The sequence below is a fragment of the Impatiens glandulifera genome, chromosome 3 (assembly GCF_907164915.1).
Source record: "Impatiens glandulifera chromosome 3, dImpGla2.1, whole genome shotgun sequence".
NCBI lineage: Eukaryota > Viridiplantae > Streptophyta > Magnoliopsida > Ericales > Balsaminaceae > Impatiens > Impatiens glandulifera.
The window spans coordinates 13093072-13111959 of record NC_061864.1 but is presented as its reverse complement, the minus strand read 5'-3'; the positions used below and the strand labels follow the sequence as shown (position 1 = coordinate 13111959).

Sequence of the window (18888 nt, the reverse complement as noted above, 5' to 3'; positions counted from 1 at the left end):
CATTTGATTAAAAATGATGAGATGCAAAACCAAACGGGACCGGACCCTTATGAGATTTGATTGTCCTCACTTTAAGACAACGGTACTAATCTTATAAACATGTAGGTTGTCTGTCTTTCTGTCTTCTTCTTTTTTTGAAAGTTTTATTTGATAATTCAACATTTTTTTGAAATAAAATACAATGTATATATAAATAAATAAATGATGCAAGATGGAATTGGGATAGAGGGTAGGTTATGAGAAATCAAAGGGAGTTAGTTGTCTACTTTATTTTGGGCATGGAATTATAAATCCAGATGAATGGATCCTTCGTTTAGGGTATGTCCTAGGAGTAAAGGGTGGGTACCCACCATGTTGCAGCGTTACTTTGTAATTAATAATAATTTTTGGGACCATGTTGAATGTTGGAAACGAAACCACCCTCACCTTCAATTCAACGACTTCATTTTTTTTTAGAAATCACCCTCTACCACTTTGAACAACTTTAATGAGTTATCAGAGATCCAACTATTTTTTTTTATTTTGTCCAATACATTACAACTTTTTAAATAAATACCAAATTCTAACTGCCTCAACAATTGCGATTTGTCACAAGTTATATGTGTTTTTAATTAATTTAATTATTATATTATCTTTTAATAAAAATAACTTAATTAATTTTAATAGAAGAAAAAGCACCTTTGGTAAGATGGTTTTGACGTCAAAACATTTGCTTAATGAGAGAAGGGTTTCTTCTGCAAATACCTAATTTATTTTTTTTAGTGTTGGATCATTAAAAGTTATATATTTTGATCTAAAAATAATATGATAGTGACTGATCATTGAATCAAATTGAGCTAACTATACAGTGTGTGAAAGAAAAAATTGTTGTAATTAAATGTCCCATACACATAATAAATTGAAGGACATACATAAATGATGGTATCTGATCAGTTTTATATATGAATTTAATACTGATAAGTACTTCATGTTTGACCAAGTATGCAAGTTCTTTTTTAGGGTTGTCAAATCAAATTTGAATTTTATTTTTTATTTAATCTTAAATCAATTAGAATATAAATACGATTTTCAATTAAAGAATATCAAACAAAATTCATTTTTTTATATATATATTATATAATTTATTATACAATATATTAAAAAAATCAAATTCAATTTTCAAATTGGCTAAAATAAAATATCGAAAAACTCAAACCGAAAACACCTAATGATTATTTTCCTCAACATACTTCGTTCTTCTTTATGAAAATCATGCATTCCATTTGTTAAAAAAAATTGTAACAAATTCTAAAATCCAATCTCTACTTACTACAAAGATTTACCAAAAGTAGTAGAAAAGGCCTTCTCCACAACCAAAATGGCATAATGGCTAATATTTCCCCAAATAGTGATGTTTTCATTATGGCCACAATGTTTGTTTGTACAATTTCACAACAAGCAAAATCACTCTCCCCAAATAGGGATAAAATCGAATGTAAAGAAAATAACACAACACAAATAAAATAATAATAATAATAATAAACACCCGACTCTCTGAGTACGTATTTCACACTTTACAAACTAAAACAACACATTTCAAGTCAAATGCCCACCCCACTCAAACCAACTAATCATATGAATATTTTTGTTATTGCATTTTTCTTTTCATACTTTATGGTTCTACACAAACTACGCTTAATCTTGGCTCGTATCAATTTGAGTGCCAGACCTGGCCTGTGAGATCCGGTTAGCATATATAGTCACCAACCTCAATTGAGTGCTGTTGAGCCCCTCCAAGTAAGGGAGAAACGCTTTTCCAAGCATAATATATATGTCCACCAAACAGAAAACAACCGTCTGCCAAAGAAAACACTCAAAAGTAAATAACCAACTCTTAGAATTATAACATTAAATAACTTCATATTCCATCATAGAGAGAAGTTAACAATTCATGCACATTATGAACACATAGAGAGACAGGCTTCACCATCATCATCCATTTCACATTTAGGTGTTAGAATGCTACATGTTTGAATAAACCAAGTATATAAATTTAAAGTAAGTGGATTTGATCAAATGTTAGATTAATTTAAGGTATATGCGCTTATAACTACTAATGTTGATTTACTCAAAGTGTTTTATAGACTACATTCTTACATACATTATATGGCCTTCCTAAATCTGGCCATTAAATTGCAATGAAGCTAATAATAGCATGTCTGTTGAGGGGAGACTGGAGAGTCCCTTGATGGCAAAGGTAATCAACTATAACGATGCTTATCTAAGATTGAGTCAGTTGTTATTTGATCTTTTGGCTTTGTAACTTAACCAAATAAAAACACACACGCAAGAAACAATAAGTGTTGGTATCATGCCACAAGGACTTTCAATTTATTTACCTTACGAACATCAGCGCTCTGATTCCCAAATGCGTCAAAGAGTGCAGGCAGAAATGATGGCAACTGATTCATCAGTTCCTCCTGGGATAGCCTGCCAACCAACTGCATAAAAACATGCAATGTTTAGAATAACGACAAAAAAAATAAGTGTAATAAGCAAGCAAGTTCTGCATTGGTAAAAGTGTCTTTAATAAGTTGGTGTGGACATGATGCCACTCTAATTTTATATCATTGGAAGCTCAAGTGAAATATGAAAATGAATGCCAAACCTACATCAAATTCCATCGAACTGGACAGATGTTGCATAACAATTTAGCTTCTTTTTTTAGAACGCTGGTTCTGCTTCTCCTTCGGAGTGCGACTAAACCCCGCGGGTTTAGCTTATATTATGAGGTAATCAACTTGTCAATGAAATATTACCAGGATCCATCTCACATACAAAACTAGTACTCTATAACAACTTACAAGAATTACAATGCATCTAATCCTCCATTTGTTTTAAGTTGGAATTGGCACTAGAGTTGAGGAGTTGCATTTTAACTATTGTTTAGTCAAATTAGGTTTATTTATTTTATTCTCTAGTTTATTTCTATATAATATTAAAAATAATTGTTGAGATATTCTAGTAATTCTGTTTTACTTTAATTGAGTAAATTAGACTAACTTATTGTGATATTTTAGGGATTCTAATTTATATTGATCAAGAAAAACCAGTACCTACAATTCTATAAATAGGTATCTAATGATATTTAAATAGGATGCAAAAATTCTATAAATAGGTATCTATCTATAAATGGTATCTAAAAAACACTACCTACAATTCTGATTTACCTTAATTGAGTAATATATTGTGATATTTCAAGTAATTTTGAAAACCAATCCCCCTGAATAAGGAACAGACACTTTTAACTTATTTAATTTGTATCCTTTTGATAACAGGAGCATACCAACAATGGGATCACTCAGATAAAGAATCAACATGTTAAATTGAGAACAAATTGTGCAATTGAGGTTCAACATTCTAGTTCACTATAGTAGAAAAGGTTGTTTGGTAGTGGGGCTGCTAACCATTATAGCTTGTAAGCTAGAATTTGGTTTAACGAAAGAAAATGCAAAACCTATTCATGTTCTTATGTAACAAATGTCTGTAGAAGCATAAGGTCCAAATCAAAATCTATGTACTCCCATGTAAGATAATTCTACCAGAAAGATAATTCTTAATCAAAAAAAAATGTTCACAGAATCACAATATTAAGAAAATAAATACCTTTGTTAAACAATTTATGCAAGTCACAAGGGTTTTCTCATCTTCAGTAACCAACAGGGGTATAATGACCTGCATTCCATCAATGATAAAGTGACATAAACTTTCATGAACATGAAGAACTAAAACAATGCATTAAATGTTTAGCAAACTGAGATTTCAGTCCTACTCACGCTTAGACATCTAAATGGATCATACTGAGACAAGACAATGGTCAAACAGTGCTCCGCTTCATTTCCAACCTGTAATAGATATTGCATATCAAAAGTTATTTCCCAAAACAAACCAAATATTACCTATGAAGCAGTTAAGAGAATAGATGATACCTTAGGAGCAATATCTTTTGTAACATGGAGTAATTTCTCAATAACAATCTCAATCGAGTCCTCCATGGCAATTTTCTGAACATTGTGTGAAAGAATATGAGTGAAAAATTAATGAAGGAACATGCTCTGAGAATAGCACATCAACCAGAAAATTTTCAAACCGGACAGAAAGAAAATTAATTTATTGCTCGCAAAACATGTCACATACAGGGGATATTTTTTTATTTTAGGAAGCTAGCACGACCCCACTTCAACTTAAGGCGTTCTAAGTGAGGGTATATGGTACCAGTAAATATATAACTAATAGGGTAAAGAAGTATTATTGGCTCACTAATGTAAATAAACTAATGACGTGGCTAATTAAGGACCAACTAATATATAAAAGAGAGAAGAGATCAAGGGGAGACTATGGTGATAGAAGGTAAAGTCTAATTTCTCAATCTGGTTTCACACTGAGTTTCCCCTTCTCACATAAGTCTTTCAATCTTCGTGTTATGCAGTTTTGTTACGAGGTCATATTTATTTGTATCGATCTTAGCTGAGTTGGTCACCTCTTATTAATTCTTTTCTTGATAACCTCACAAAACTCCTCCAAAACAGAAGTAGAAAACACATAGAAAGAACCCAACTCACCTGATTTTTTAGCATTTCAATTATCAATGACAGAGTGAGTTCCCTAATCAAAGGCTCTGAATCATCCAGCTCCTCCAGAACTACTGTCAAAATCTGATTGAAGTACTGCAACCAACACCAATTATTTAATTAGCATGAACATATAGTAACAGTTGAATAGAAGATATGTAAAATGTCATGCTGGAAAGCAAGGTAGCACTACAAATGAGATAATGATACCAGTTATCTTACATAGTTACTGCATTAATGTGTTTCAATGATGCATAACAAATAAACCAGCAAAAGCAGAAAAATAGAATCAGTAAGCTATTCTTTTTTTTAAAATGTAAGATGCTAGCATAACCCCCCACAGCCATGACACCCACTTCAACTTAAGGCATTCGAAGTGGGAATCGAACCCGTGACCTTTGATCTCTTAGGAACCAGTAAGCTATCTTGTATCTTGTAAAGTATTAAATATCCCATCAAGGTTACCTAAGTAGATCGCAACTCCTAAAGAGTATTTCACCGGCCAAGGATAACCCTTGTTGTGAAATGATGAAAACACCAACATGTAACTGTTGAAAAATAATAATTACGATATAAAAAGTATACTCAAGCTTACATGGGTGATGGGACTACCAATTGTAGGGCAATAAAACAAAGAAGACATATGATGAGATATTAATACAATTGGTAACCAAAATGAATGTCAAAATGAGAAAAACCTATGAATGGAGTTGTGAAGGAACCCCAAATATTCATCAGTACATGTATAAGCAAGTTCAATGAATTTTAAAAAAAAAAGTAAAGAAAAGAAAAGAAAAACAAGCGTAATGACCAATAAAATACCTTGGTCCAGATGGACTGATCATTGGCCACAGAGGCTTCAACTAACTGCTGAAGTGCACCACGCTTGCTACTATTAGGGCTTCCATCATTGCCGTTAGATATCTGCCAAAGCGACAAGAAACAAGGATGCACGACTACTTATCATGGTGTCATATGAAAAGAATTTGACATACCAATATTAAAATCTAACAAATACTACAAAGGACAAGTTGATCAGAAGAGGCGCACCAGATGGAGAATTTGAGGAATGCTTAGACCCATGTCAGGATTGGTGTTGGTCTTCAAGGCAGCAAGTTTTGGATGATCTGGTTCAGACGGAGGTTCATAATCAATCCTAGAGCGTGAAGTGAGTCCTTGGTGGTGAGAATTCCTTAGCCCATTAATATCCAAACGGGGAGTAGAAGTATCAATATTTGTGTTGTCTACACTACTAACCATATACTTCAGGTCTTTGCTCTTAGAACCCAGGACCTCAATGTTTACACCACTCCCAAGACCATGGTAAGGCTGTTCCTGAGCTTCATCAGATGCAATTCGGTGTCCAGATCCTGTAACTTGGATGATATCTTGTGTAGAATTCCATTTTCTGCCACTGTCACTATCCATGGAACCAGAGGTATACTTACCAAAGTTCTTTCTAGAGGCTCCAACAAATCCTTCTTCCGAAGAAGTTCCAACAGCATCAGACGGATCATAAGATGACTTGGTCCGCTGCCTCTCTTTCTTGTTCTGCAAGAAGTTCATCAAATCCACCTCTATACGAGGAGTATACTGCTTAAGAGCTCGCCTCAAAGAATTTTGTTCTTCAACAGATAAACTAAGAATGAAATTCAAGACTGCAGCTGAATCAAAGTGGGAATAAACTGATATAATACATGTAACAGCTGCCTCCTTTAACTTTGTATTCTTATCATGAGCCAAAGGTGCCAATTTAGCTAGCCACAGTTTCAGAATACCAGTATTGCCAGAACCTTCAGAGTTCAAAGCATGTTTGTTGAAGGAACCAATGGCAAACTCAATAACAGCCAATTTTGCTTTTGGTGATCGTTGTTCATCCAGTGATCTAAGCAGAGCTGGTAACAAGGAATCGACACCATAAGTTTTACCAACAATTTCCAAAGTTGTTGAGCAAGGTTGTCGTACCAATTCCTTTGGATCTATCAAACGGGAGAAAACATGGGGTAGAATTCGCTCCACGTAGCTTTCAAAAGGTCTTCTACAAGCTGGAATAATATCTGCAAGTGTAGAGAGAGCCGCCTGGGCAACTTTATGGTGTGGGTCATCTAAGTGCTGGAAGAACAACTTCATTACTTTCTCAAAGTTCTGCATAACTTCTTGAACACCTCTTGGACCTTGCTGCAATAAAGCATGAAGATAATTAAATGCAGCAACCCTTGCATTCCAGTCTGAACTTGGACTGAGTCCTTCACTCAAAGCATCGCTAAGAGAAGCTGGACCATCTGTATAGCTTGACACTTCCCCTAATGACAACTGGCTATCATCAAAACTTCTCCTCCGGCTTGCTGGCGTTCGTCCAGCAACATTCTTCCTTAGAAGCGGCCTCTGAAAGTTGGGAACGTAATTATGATGAGACTCCCTAAAGTTTGCATCCTTATAAGGTGCATTATCCAAGTATGGTTGATCCACATGCAGATTCATCAATCGTCTGGTCTCCCTAACATCAGCATAGTCTTCACTAGAATCTCTCTCATGTAGCTTCTCAGAAGCTCTCTTGGCTGAGTAAGATGACAGGGATGATAATGATTCAGATCCAACAATACCACGGTATGACAGTTTACTTGCATCCTTAGATGCTTGAATCTGAGTGATGATATCAGACAAACCCAGACCTCCATTCCGATTGCGGGGCTTAGATATACCAGTGGCAGTAGAATCAAGCGACAAGGCGCTTGTGAGACTATTTGAAGCAGGAACAGCAAGGGGAAATGGTGGATCACGAGATGATGGGGGGTCAACTCCTGCACTAGGGAAATGTTTAGCTGCTCAGAGTTGGTGAATGATTATGAACCAGAAAATATTCAGAACATATCTACCCACACATAGTTGGCATTGATTAACAGAGTGATGTAAAAGAGCATGTAAATGAAAAATAGTTTGTTACCTAGGTCTAAACTAGATGATCGGAGGGATGGATTATGTTTGTCAGATGCATCCAACCCTCTAAGAAGACTTTCAATAGCTGAAACCTTCTGCTTACTTGCCTGCAGAACACTTTCCAAACTGCGCTCTGAACCTTTACTGGTTGATTTTGCCTGTGATAGAAGTAGACCAGAGGAGACAGAAGTACTTGATGGCAAACCTGAACTTCTGTCCATAGCAACAATAGCTGAAGTCCCATAACCAGGAGGATTTGTAGGCGCTGATGTTTGATGTGAAAAGGAAACTTGTGCCCCTCTTTCACGAATAGAAGGAGAAGCATGTCTCCTATGGATGCCTCCATCTTCATCATTTATTACCTACAAAATGGGATAAATTACCATGGATATAGAACAGTCACACCAAGAGAAATTTGTTCTACGAAAGTGAACAACAGTAGTCAAAAGAAAGCACTAAAGCATATACAAATGTGTACCCTCTGAATAACTGGATCAAATGATGAAAAAAGTTTGCGGGAGCGCTCCGGCCAGGTCTTTGCAAACAACCTATAGCAAGTTCTTGCAGTTGCCCGTACCTGGTGACTCTTATATATTAATGCGGAGGATTCAAGATATTATGTGAAAAACATGAACATATGGAAGTATAGTTTAGTACATAAATGACATTTGGGTGGCACAACACTGATTAAAACACAATATAGAACAATTAGTGTGTCAAGTGTTTATGCATGAATATTCCAATTGGATGAGCATGACACTTATCTAACTATCTCAACTATTTCTAAGACCTCTGTAACAGATAGAAGAAACTGATGCAGCAGAAAGGAGTAACCTTACAGTGTTCTTCTTCATTTCTTTCTATTCACCTAAAATGTTTCATTATACTGACCACTATTGTGACTAACAACTATAAAATATACCAAAAGCATCAAAGTAGTTATCTGAATCAATTTCTCTTCCTAGAAGACCAAAGTGTTTTAAAACATGTTATTCTTTTGAAAATGTAGACAATCACAAAAAATCAAATACAAAAACATTCAGCTAACAAAAACACAGCGATTCAATACTAATAAGGGAAAAAAGAGCCAACTAAAACACGGTTTAAAATCTAAAAAGAAGAAAACATTTAAGTGAAGGCTTAATATCTATAGCATTTAAAAAATCAACTGACTCTCTTCATGAAGAGGATAATCAAGAACAAGGCTTCATCAGGGTTGTTCAATAGAATCAGATTTCAGGCTAGACTTTTTGCTACTTTCTGGTATATATACTACAAACAAGGATCCCTTCTTTGGATTTTTTTTAAGCAACCATTGTGTTAAGTAAATAGCAATAAAACTCAGAAGTTTCAAAACACATTTCTTATAATTCCCAAGTGGACGACACAGCACCTACTTTTATAAAGAGAATACTAGTATGACCTTTCATATATCTGAATTAGCACCATAATTGATAAGCTGGCATGTGTTATCAAGGTCCAATGCACTGGAATTGGGTTTTCAAAAAGGCATTATCCAATATGAGCATTGGGACAGTAACAATACCTCACTCATTGCATCTCCAACACAACACTTTATGAGATCTTCATAGAGATCAGCTGCTCGTTGTATTTCAGGTGCATCAGGCCAATGTTCTAGAACCAATAATGCATATTCACAACACCTGCAATGTCAAAGTATTTCATTAATTGGCGGTAGCCTAAATCAATAAAATGGAGAAGGAAGCAAAGTCTTGCCTGGCACGAAGTACAGCATTTCGGTCATTCTTTGCAGAATCAGCTATTCGAGGAAGAATTCGAGATACTTTACAATTACGTATCATCTGAAAATTTCAAGAAAGCATAAATATTTGAAGAATTGAAACGCATCAACAACAAAAAATCCCAGGAAACAATACCGTCTTGATACAATTATCAGATGATTCTGCTATTACAAGTACAGTTATGACAACAAGCTTGAAAAGGACCTGATAGACAGAGAACAGTTAGAAGAATATTTGAAAACATATTAGACAAAAATAATGAGAGTGGAAGCACTTAACTGGAATGAAAATTTCAGCACATCCTTCAAAATCTCCCAACAGTTCTTTAGATAAAAAACACAGTAAGCGGCAACCCTGGAATGTTGAACCAAAACACCAATACAAAGTGATCATTAGGACCGACAATGTGAAGTATCTAGGTCATTTGTATTCATTAGGACATACAATGTGATACATTTTCTAGGCTAAGCTTAATGAAACAGCTTAATGTTCCAGAACATCCATAACTAAAGGATTGAATCATGAGACCAAGGGACCAGAAGTGCAATGAGAAATATACCTCTGGACTAATAAATACTGTAGATAATCATTATTGTTCTTTAAAATGTATGGACAATTGGACATTGCCCAAACAGACAAACAAACAAATATATGCCTAAACGATGTGCACATGAAGATGTATGTCTCCTCCACTAAAAAAGAAGATGGATTTACATACTGATGTTGCAGAAATAGAAAACTAGAGATTTGTTCATATAAGTTATGCATATAAAAAAGAAGAAAGGGCATTGTATATATATGCACTTTTATTCAAATATAATCATGAACTTGTTCCCCACTACCATTAACTAAAATCAACAAAATATAAAAAGAAATTCCTGGAGAAACAAAAATCAATTCCTCCCCCACCTGCTTGACTATGGTAGATCTCCGATCAGACAATTGTGTGCTTAACGGGCCAACAAGCTGTTTCAAAACCATACGAAAACTTGGATAATCAGCAGCACCTGCTTATCATGAAGTAAATAGTAACTGAAGTTAATATCAAAAGAGAGAGTTGTAAGCCCATAAACAGGCCATTCTTTGGTCATGCACAATGAACAAGGCTCCATCTAGAAGGCAAGAGGGATCCATTCTAAATTTCTCTTCCCTGTTACACTAGTCTGTCTAAGCAAGAGGGGTCCTCGTGATATTTTGACAGGTATGCTAAATGAGTTACGTTTCTAGGTTTGCAGAAGTAACAAAATAAGCTCATATGTGATTGCCTTAATCAATTGTGTGACGACAGTTGAGACTCAACCATATCTCATAAAGGGTTTACCAAGTACTCAAACAATTAAGATATAACACATGATGAATTGCATTTATTCCATCGTAACTGTTCTCTCATTTCCTTAAGAGAACAATATAAGTCCCTAACATTGATTAAATGAAATAAAAATCCATGTTTAGTTGTGAGATGATACTCATAATGTTCTTAAAGGATTTTATAACATGCTGTCATACTTCATTCCAAGATCCTTAAACAGTTTGACACCCTATGATCAAATTTTTATCCCACTGCAACTTTTGCAGGTACAAGGAGCGAAAATCTATTTTTTTCCAGTACTCAGAAAGGAATTGTTTTTTTTTTGGAATTTAAACAAACTACTATGAAAAGGAAACTGATCTCTCCCTTTTAATGAAAGGTTGACCTTTATTAAGAAAAGACACTATGAAAAGAGAAATTACCAACACCAAATTAAAGATTAATCTAAATCAATGTGCCGCACCTCCTATCACAAGAGCTTCAACTCTCTGCATGGCAGCAATTCGTATAGACCAATCTTTATCTGGCACGAGAGTCGAAGCAATGATCTCAAACTCTCTGATCAATTCCTTATCAGAGTAAACTTTAATTGGATCAATTGGTTTTTCTGTAATGTCACCATCTCCTGCAGAGTTTGAAATAAATCAAGCTTCCATTGAAGTCTCATGAATAATGACTTAAGGTACATCAATCTGAAAACTGCTTATTCAAATTACTCAGGAACAAGTAAAAAAGTTAACTAACAAACAGTAATCATGTACATGATACTAAGATAATCACAAAGACCACAACAGAGAACTCTTTGGTACTGCAAGGTTATCCGGTTGTAAAAGCGGAACAACTGGTTCCAGGTATTAACTATTATATATTAGATTATTTTGTAGATTCCCCTAAGAAAGTCCTCTTAATCTGGATCTTAATTTCATAGTATCATCACAAAGATTGTATCCATGTTTTCTTTGCATTTGTAAGATATTTGATTCTTGAAGATGGGTTTTTACTTAATCTTTTGGTGTATGCAGCACCTTGGCAACCAACAAACTTTTGCATGACAAACAGAAATAAGTAAATATATTTTCAACATAAACTTTCAGAAATCTGCCAAAGTGAATAAGATACCCCAAAATAACATGTAACACACAATAAATAGTGTGAGAGGAAAAACATGTTCAGGAAATCAGACAAAAACGAACAGCCTCAAGAGAAAGGAAAATGTGGATCAAGATTATAAACCTCCAAACAGTGAGCCCTCCCCTCTTGTTGAGTTTTTTGCCTTTGGGCTGCTCCTTTTGGGATTAAGACTGGCAGGCTTAGCATCCACAATATTATAGTTTCTTGTGACTCCATCTGAAGAGTGATTTTTAGGTTCAATTCTCTCTAGCCTAGCATAAATTTCCGTCAACTGCAGTTTGATATCAAATTAGAAAATCAGAAGAATGTCTATATTAACTAACAAAAGCTAAGATCATAGAACATAATCATCAAGTCAAGCAAAGCCTTAAGTTTCTTTTTTAAAAGGTAAAACAAAGCTTTAAGTTCATAGAACATAATTATATCTGGGTTTGTTTAGTTAACTTCTTACCACTAAGCCTGTCTTAATTGGTAATTGTTTACTTAGATTTCTGTGTATTGTTTCTTGCGCCCTAGTATGCGAGAGACTTTGGGCTTGATTTTGGTGTTCTTGACTTGTAAGACACCAATAACATTGTGATTTTTTCATTTTGGCTTTTCCATATATATTTAACTAAGGTACATTGAATCTTTCACAAAATAAAACTGTACATAAACAAGTGACTCGGAGTATAATATATATATATATTATATAGAAACTAGAGGACACGACCAAAAACCTCCAGCTTAAAGAACTAGAAATAACAGATAAAGGGGAACAAGATAGATTTTGTAGATACCACTCACCATTGATGAAGGGAGATGGTGACGTTGAAGTTCATCACGAAACTGAAGCCCCCCATGTGAGTACATGTCCTGGAAGAAAACAATAAGTCAGGTCACAAGAAGATTAAATGAGTTTCCTCAAGAAGACATTTTAATAGCTGAGAAAAGAAACAAGTCTTCACAGAAAAATCTCAGTTTACAACTTCATCTACAAGCATTTGTGGGAGTCCAAAGGTTTGTCTGGCTCAGTACTAGATCAAATACTAAACCACTTTGTATACTACCATGGACAGTATAAACATATCAAGATATGTCGGCTAACTTCTGAAGGAAGACATTGCATCAACTCATAGTTTTGTCAATTTTAGCAGTGAGCTAAAATCACCAATCACATTCTTTTGAAGCTTTAACACAGACTGAAATCCACATTTTACCTTCAGTTTCTTCTTCAAGTAATCTATATGAAAATACAAGAGGGAGGGACATATATGTAATCAAATTAAATCCCTCACTTATGGTAACAGAGTCAATCACATGCCAGGCCATGAGCCAAAGAGGTAGAAGGGTTAACTCTGTGAACATGAAGTTGTCAAACTATGTAAGCTCAAACAGTTACATAAACATTTAAAATCTATAAGAACCAGAAGAAACTGACCACAAAGGTAGCTAAAATAATTAAAAAACCTCTCCCAAGATTTTCAGTTTCATTCCTCAGAAGAAATTTGGTGCTGCACAACAGCTAACTGATCCAAGTGGATAACAAGAACAACAAATATCTAGCAATTAGCAACACACTTCAATGGCCCCCCTACTTAGTTCAACAATCATATTACTACAAGTGTAATGTTTGAGCAACCAAAAGCACTATGGCAACTTAGTATGAGAACAAAACACAAGGAACCTCAAATATGATCAAGCCAGACAAAAGAACATAGACAGTTCAAGTGTCCAGTAACCTCAAAAGATATGTATCACAGATTTCACAAACCTCAATGCATGATATAGCGGCTTCTCTTACAGCATGATTTGGATCATTCAACATCTGCAAAATCTGATCATCCAAGAAAGAATAAAATGTCACAAGTCTTTCCTAACATGTATGCATTAAAATGTGTTCAATGACCATACATGAGGAAGTATAGCACGCTGAAGTGGAAGTTCAGTCGATGCAAAAAGACCAATTGCAGATGTGGCTGTACGGGCAAATTCTTCTCGAACTCTCCAGCTTTTATGAGTCCAAGCATACGATCCCGCACGCTCGACAATTATTGTTGGTGAAGAGACCTACAAGTAAGAATTTGTCTAGTAAATACTTTCTAGTTTACATGTTATAACTCTCCTGAAAATTAATTAGGAAAGACAGAGGTTTAGATCGACAAGGATACCAGTATTTACTTCATTCTTCTCCTTTGATTTTGCCAACATATTCAGTTGTTGGTTTAATTTTACTACTTTAAGCTTATTTGCCTAATCATACAGTGTTCCCATCTATCATAACAAAATGATTTTAATTTGGTCCTTTAATGATTTCCTTTGTTTGTCTAATAATCTTTCTTTCAACAATTGGAATCGAACCCGTGACATTTTGGTCTCTTAAGGATGCAGTCCTAATGTTCAATATGTCTATTATACACTCTCTTTTTAAATGTTAAAATTTGTATTAATTGAGTCGTTGCAAGCCAATTTTAATAATACAAACATTGTATACCAAGTCTTGAACTCATGTCCAAATCGTTATCCATAAATTCATGTATAATTGGCTTTACTATAGAATCTTATTTGTGTAAGTATATTTTATAGATTGACTAAGCTGGTTTGGGTAAAAAAAAAGGGTAAATCATTTGATCTATTAAACAGAAAGTGTTGGATTTGAAACGGAACCATGTTTTAATGAATTGAAAATACGGATATGCAGATGTTGTGATGAACATGGATATATCCATAATAGATATAAAAAAACAAATTGTATCGCCTCCAAGGTAATAAATAAACCAAAATAAGTTGAATCAGAGCATTAATCAAGTAAATTAAAGTTCCAAGCAAGTAAAATAAGATATACCTCCATTAGAGTGAGCAATAATCGTCTAGCAGCATCACGAACAGGTTGTTTGGCATCACCTAACCTCTCAACAACAGCAGGAACTAAAGCATTGAAATGAAGCTTAAAATGCTCTCCCGAAAGAACAGCAGCAGAAGCAAGAGACTGTAAAGCACCCTGAGAAACCCTAAAGTTGTTGTCCTTGACGAGATCCAAACAGCAATCTACTAGAGAAGTGACTTCGGATGAGGAAAGAGTCTTCCTAGTAGCTTCTAGAACTTCGTGTAGACGTTCTACGCCAGCCATCCTCTCCTTGGTGTCCTTAGCCCTAGTCATCTCAAGCGCCTCCTCCATTGTCGCATTCGTTGAGGAGGAATTATCGAAGTTGAATGATCGATCGATCTAGTGAAGAAGGATCTCGGATCTTACCCGGATTAGTGAACGGTAGGTATTAAGTTAGGTGGATGTGATATAGCGCACTTCAGAGAGAGAGACTTCAAGTGTGAAATATCAAGAGAGAGAAAGAGTAGTCGGAGATGATTGCCGATGGACGGAGTCGGTGGATCAATCTCCTTCCTAAATCAGATTAAACATAGTGAATACAAAATTTAACTAACAAAATCTATATAATATTGTAAAACTATTCTTTATTTTGTTTTTCAATAACTTTTATATATTATAAATTATTGAAATATTTACTTAATTGCCCAGAAAGTAAATATGAATAATACAATAAATAAGTTAAAGTTAAAAAATATTTTTCCAATTTTTAATCTGGGAAATTTGGATTAATACGACTAATATATTAAATCTAAATATTTGAGTTATCATCTCAATTATTTTTTGGTGGCTCATTTGGTTGGAGAAAAATAGTCGTAATCGTCTAATGCGGATTATTCATAAGATTATTATTATTTTGACGCTTTATAAAATTAAGATCAGTAGAGTTTGTCGGGGAGTTATTCGTTTTCTCGAAAATTTACGAGCTTAATAACTTATTAAATATTTTTTTTTCATATACTGATTTGTCGTTATGTTTAAACGATTTTTTCAATTTTAATATACATGGACCTTTTTCACAACTAAATTAATTTTATTTAAAAATAATAAATACTTTGAATAACAATTTCATGTTAAACAAAAATTATAATTGAGAACCATACAAATACATTAGTTTAAATTTTATTAAAATTTTAATTCTAATTTCAATTTTTATTTATTAAACTTAAAATTAAAATTTGACATCCTTCAAATGATTACCCTAATAAAGAGTTTGACTTAAAATTTGATCTCTTAATTTTTTTTTTATGTTATTTAAAATAATTGGTTTAATATTTAATTGTTTTAATAGTTCTAATATTTTTTAAATTATAATTTTATTTTGTCAATTTTATATTAAAAATAAATATAATGTAATTAGGAACATACAAACATATGTGAAAAAAATATGAGTATAACTGGACATGTTTCATTCATAAGAATTTAAATTAATAAAGAAAAAAGAGATGTTATATAGGTCATAGGGTGGGCGGAATAAATTAATCTACCAATTTTTGTTTTCTAGATATGAATGTAGTTGGTAATGGCAAAGTATATTAATGATCTATCATATCTGATTGAAATTATTTTAATATTTATTAAAGAAATAAAAAGTATTTATCAAGTAGTAATTATTATTAAAAAAATGAATTTAATTGATTTTGAATGAGTTAAATAATAAAAAGTTAAGAATTAAATAAAATCTCAGAATTGGATGTGAAAGTATTGAATTTTATTTATGAAGTTTTTGATAGTGTCTTTTTTATTTATTATTATAATATTATTTTAAAAATAAAAGTTAATACATTAAAATTAGATGATCAATTCATATCTGATTTAGAAAAGATTATGAGGAATCAATCCATTGATACAACAAAATCTAATGGATCGGATCGGATCATAAATTATAAAAGTTGGTTTGAAAAAAAGGTTTGAGTGGACTTAAGAAAAACAAAATGAATATGATAGATGAAACGAGTGTATTATATGAATGATATCAATTTTTATCTTTTTTTTTTTTATAATTAAAGAAACAAATAATGAATTAAATTAGAAAATTAAGAGTTTATGTGAGTCATACATATTATATATATAAGGATAATGATAGGGAAAACGATTCTCACGACAATGTATCTCGACGACCCCACTTGGCAGACATGTGAAAAAAATAAGACACGGTAAAAAAATTACTTAGAAAGGATCATTAAAGGGCGATCAAAATGGTACTTGAATCCATTTACGATCCCGAGTTTTCAGACCCATTGTACGAGTGGCCCTAACACGAATTAAAGAATAGTGGAGAACCTTTCACAGTAAAAAGTTAGAGAGAGAAATTATCTTGAACGTTATGTCCCAAATGAGGATGATAATGGGTACTCGTATGTCTTATACCTGTGGGTACCCGATAGTCGGGTTCGAATATTTTATATCGAGTATGAGAAGGGAGAGAAGGTACCCAGTCAGAAACGGTGATATGGAGTGTGAGAAAGTTAAACCCGAAATCCGATACCTGTCTATATTAATATAAAAAATAAAATGTTTTTTTTATTAATACTTAATGTGACTTTTCAAATTCCTCTTCATTACCAATGTCATCTTAAATACATCGTTTAATTTACTTTTATCCAAATCCCACTCCAACTTTAAAGTTTTTATATTTCAAAAAACATTTCTCTACATTTATCTTCAACTTTATCTTTAAAAAAAATATTATTTCTCACTCATCATCTTAATATTCAATCTTTAATTTTTTTTTTTTTCAAACTCCATTTTCTTATTTTATAACAACAAAATCTACAAAATAAATATGTAGCTGAGTAATGTTTTAATCTGTTTTGTTTAACATTTTAATATTACAAATTTTAAAATTATAATATTTCTTTTTCTTCCACCTCTACAATCTTATAAGTTCTTAAATTAGATAACGGGGTATCCGTCGGGAATCGAGTACCCGACGAATCGGGAATGGGGATAGAAATAGAGATACCTGTCTAGTTCGGGTCGGATAGTATAATGCAAATCGGGTTTCAGGATTTCACTACCCGTCAGATAGGGTACTTGTTGTTATCCTTAGTCCCGAACATGCCTTTTTGTCTCTAACTTTTTGTTTCTAACATTTACATATTAATTTGTTTTTTTCTATCGTCGCTTATTTTTTCCACGTGGCTGCCAGGTACGTAGGGATCGTTGGGAAGTCGTTGCCCCCAATGTCGCTCTCCATATTATTACTCTATATATAAATTGCGATTAAAACTTAAACAATGCAATAAAAATAATCATAAAAATTAGTGGGTTAGTTTTGCAACATTCTTACCCATTGAAGCGATGTATAATTTGTTTTTATGATTTTTCAAAATGGAATTATTTAGCAAGCTGAAATATCAAATAATAATATAAAGAGAAATGATTGGGAGAAGAAATTTGAGAGAATGTGAAAGGAAATGAAAATATGATTAGTTGAAAAAAAATCAAATAATTTCTTTATTTTCTCTCTTTCCTCCCATTTTTCCTTTTTCCAACCAATGAGGTCTAATAGAAATTGCATTATCTTTGTTTCTATGGATTGTTGTTGTAACTATTTTAATAGTTTATTTGAAACTATTTTAATATTTGTTTTATATCAAGTTTTAGTTGATATTTACAAGGGATAAAAACTAAGAAGAAAATAATAAAATAACCATTTTCTAAAAAAAAAAAGGGGGTTGAGGGGATAAAACTTTATAAAAGTAAAGATTCACAAAACAAGCTAAGTGTGATCTTTAACTAATGCTTAGAACTATAACAAAGGGACATAACCATAGGATAAGAAAAATAACATATGCACATTGTTCATTAGCAATGTTAGAAAAACCTTAACAATGATTTGTTGATAAAATCTACTAGCCCAAATCGAAAGAATGACCATTGAAGAAACCGTAAAGAAGTATTGAAGGAAAAAACTAAGAATTCGCAACATCCTTATGAGCATTAACTTCATATTTGATGACCAAATACATCATGTTCCACATTCCAACATAATTTATTGTCAAATAATGTGCCTCTTATAGAAATGAGATCAGATTTCAGATTTAAAAGATAATAAATTTCAAATTCAAATCTCATTATTATACCATATTCTAATATAATATCAAAAGAATAATTAGAAAGAAAATAAAAATATCAAGATAAATTATACAAATTTTGACCATATAGACTATTAAAGGAAAAAAGTTGAACCAATTTAATTAGATTTTTTAAGTGTTAATTTGAACCAAAAAAACGTTAATAAATATATAAATAAATGTCAAATTAAGTCAT

General features: G+C 33.0%; 1 protein-coding gene across 1 annotated transcript; it reads right to left on the bottom strand.

The window, feature by feature from the left end:
• Positions 1 to 1375: 1375 nt before the first annotated feature.
• LOC124930662 (CLIP-associated protein) lies at positions 1376 to 15114 on the bottom strand. Its single transcript, XM_047470996.1, has 21 exons — positions 14575 to 15114; positions 13644 to 13799; positions 13504 to 13566; positions 12537 to 12605; positions 11853 to 12021; positions 11083 to 11244; positions 10220 to 10317; positions 9590 to 9664; positions 9446 to 9514; positions 9285 to 9370; positions 9094 to 9211; positions 8026 to 8124; positions 7555 to 7909; positions 5661 to 7411; positions 5433 to 5534; positions 4602 to 4706; positions 3969 to 4043; positions 3816 to 3884; positions 3646 to 3714; positions 2379 to 2480; positions 1376 to 1836 (listed from the first exon to the last, which is right to left on the bottom strand). The coding sequence occupies exons 1-21, from the start codon at positions 14905 to 14907 to the stop codon at positions 1675 to 1677; spliced, it is 4287 nt and encodes a 1428-aa protein (XP_047326952.1). The 5' UTR covers positions 14908 to 15114; the 3' UTR covers positions 1376 to 1674.
• Between the last annotated feature and the right edge of the window lie 3774 nt (positions 15115 to 18888).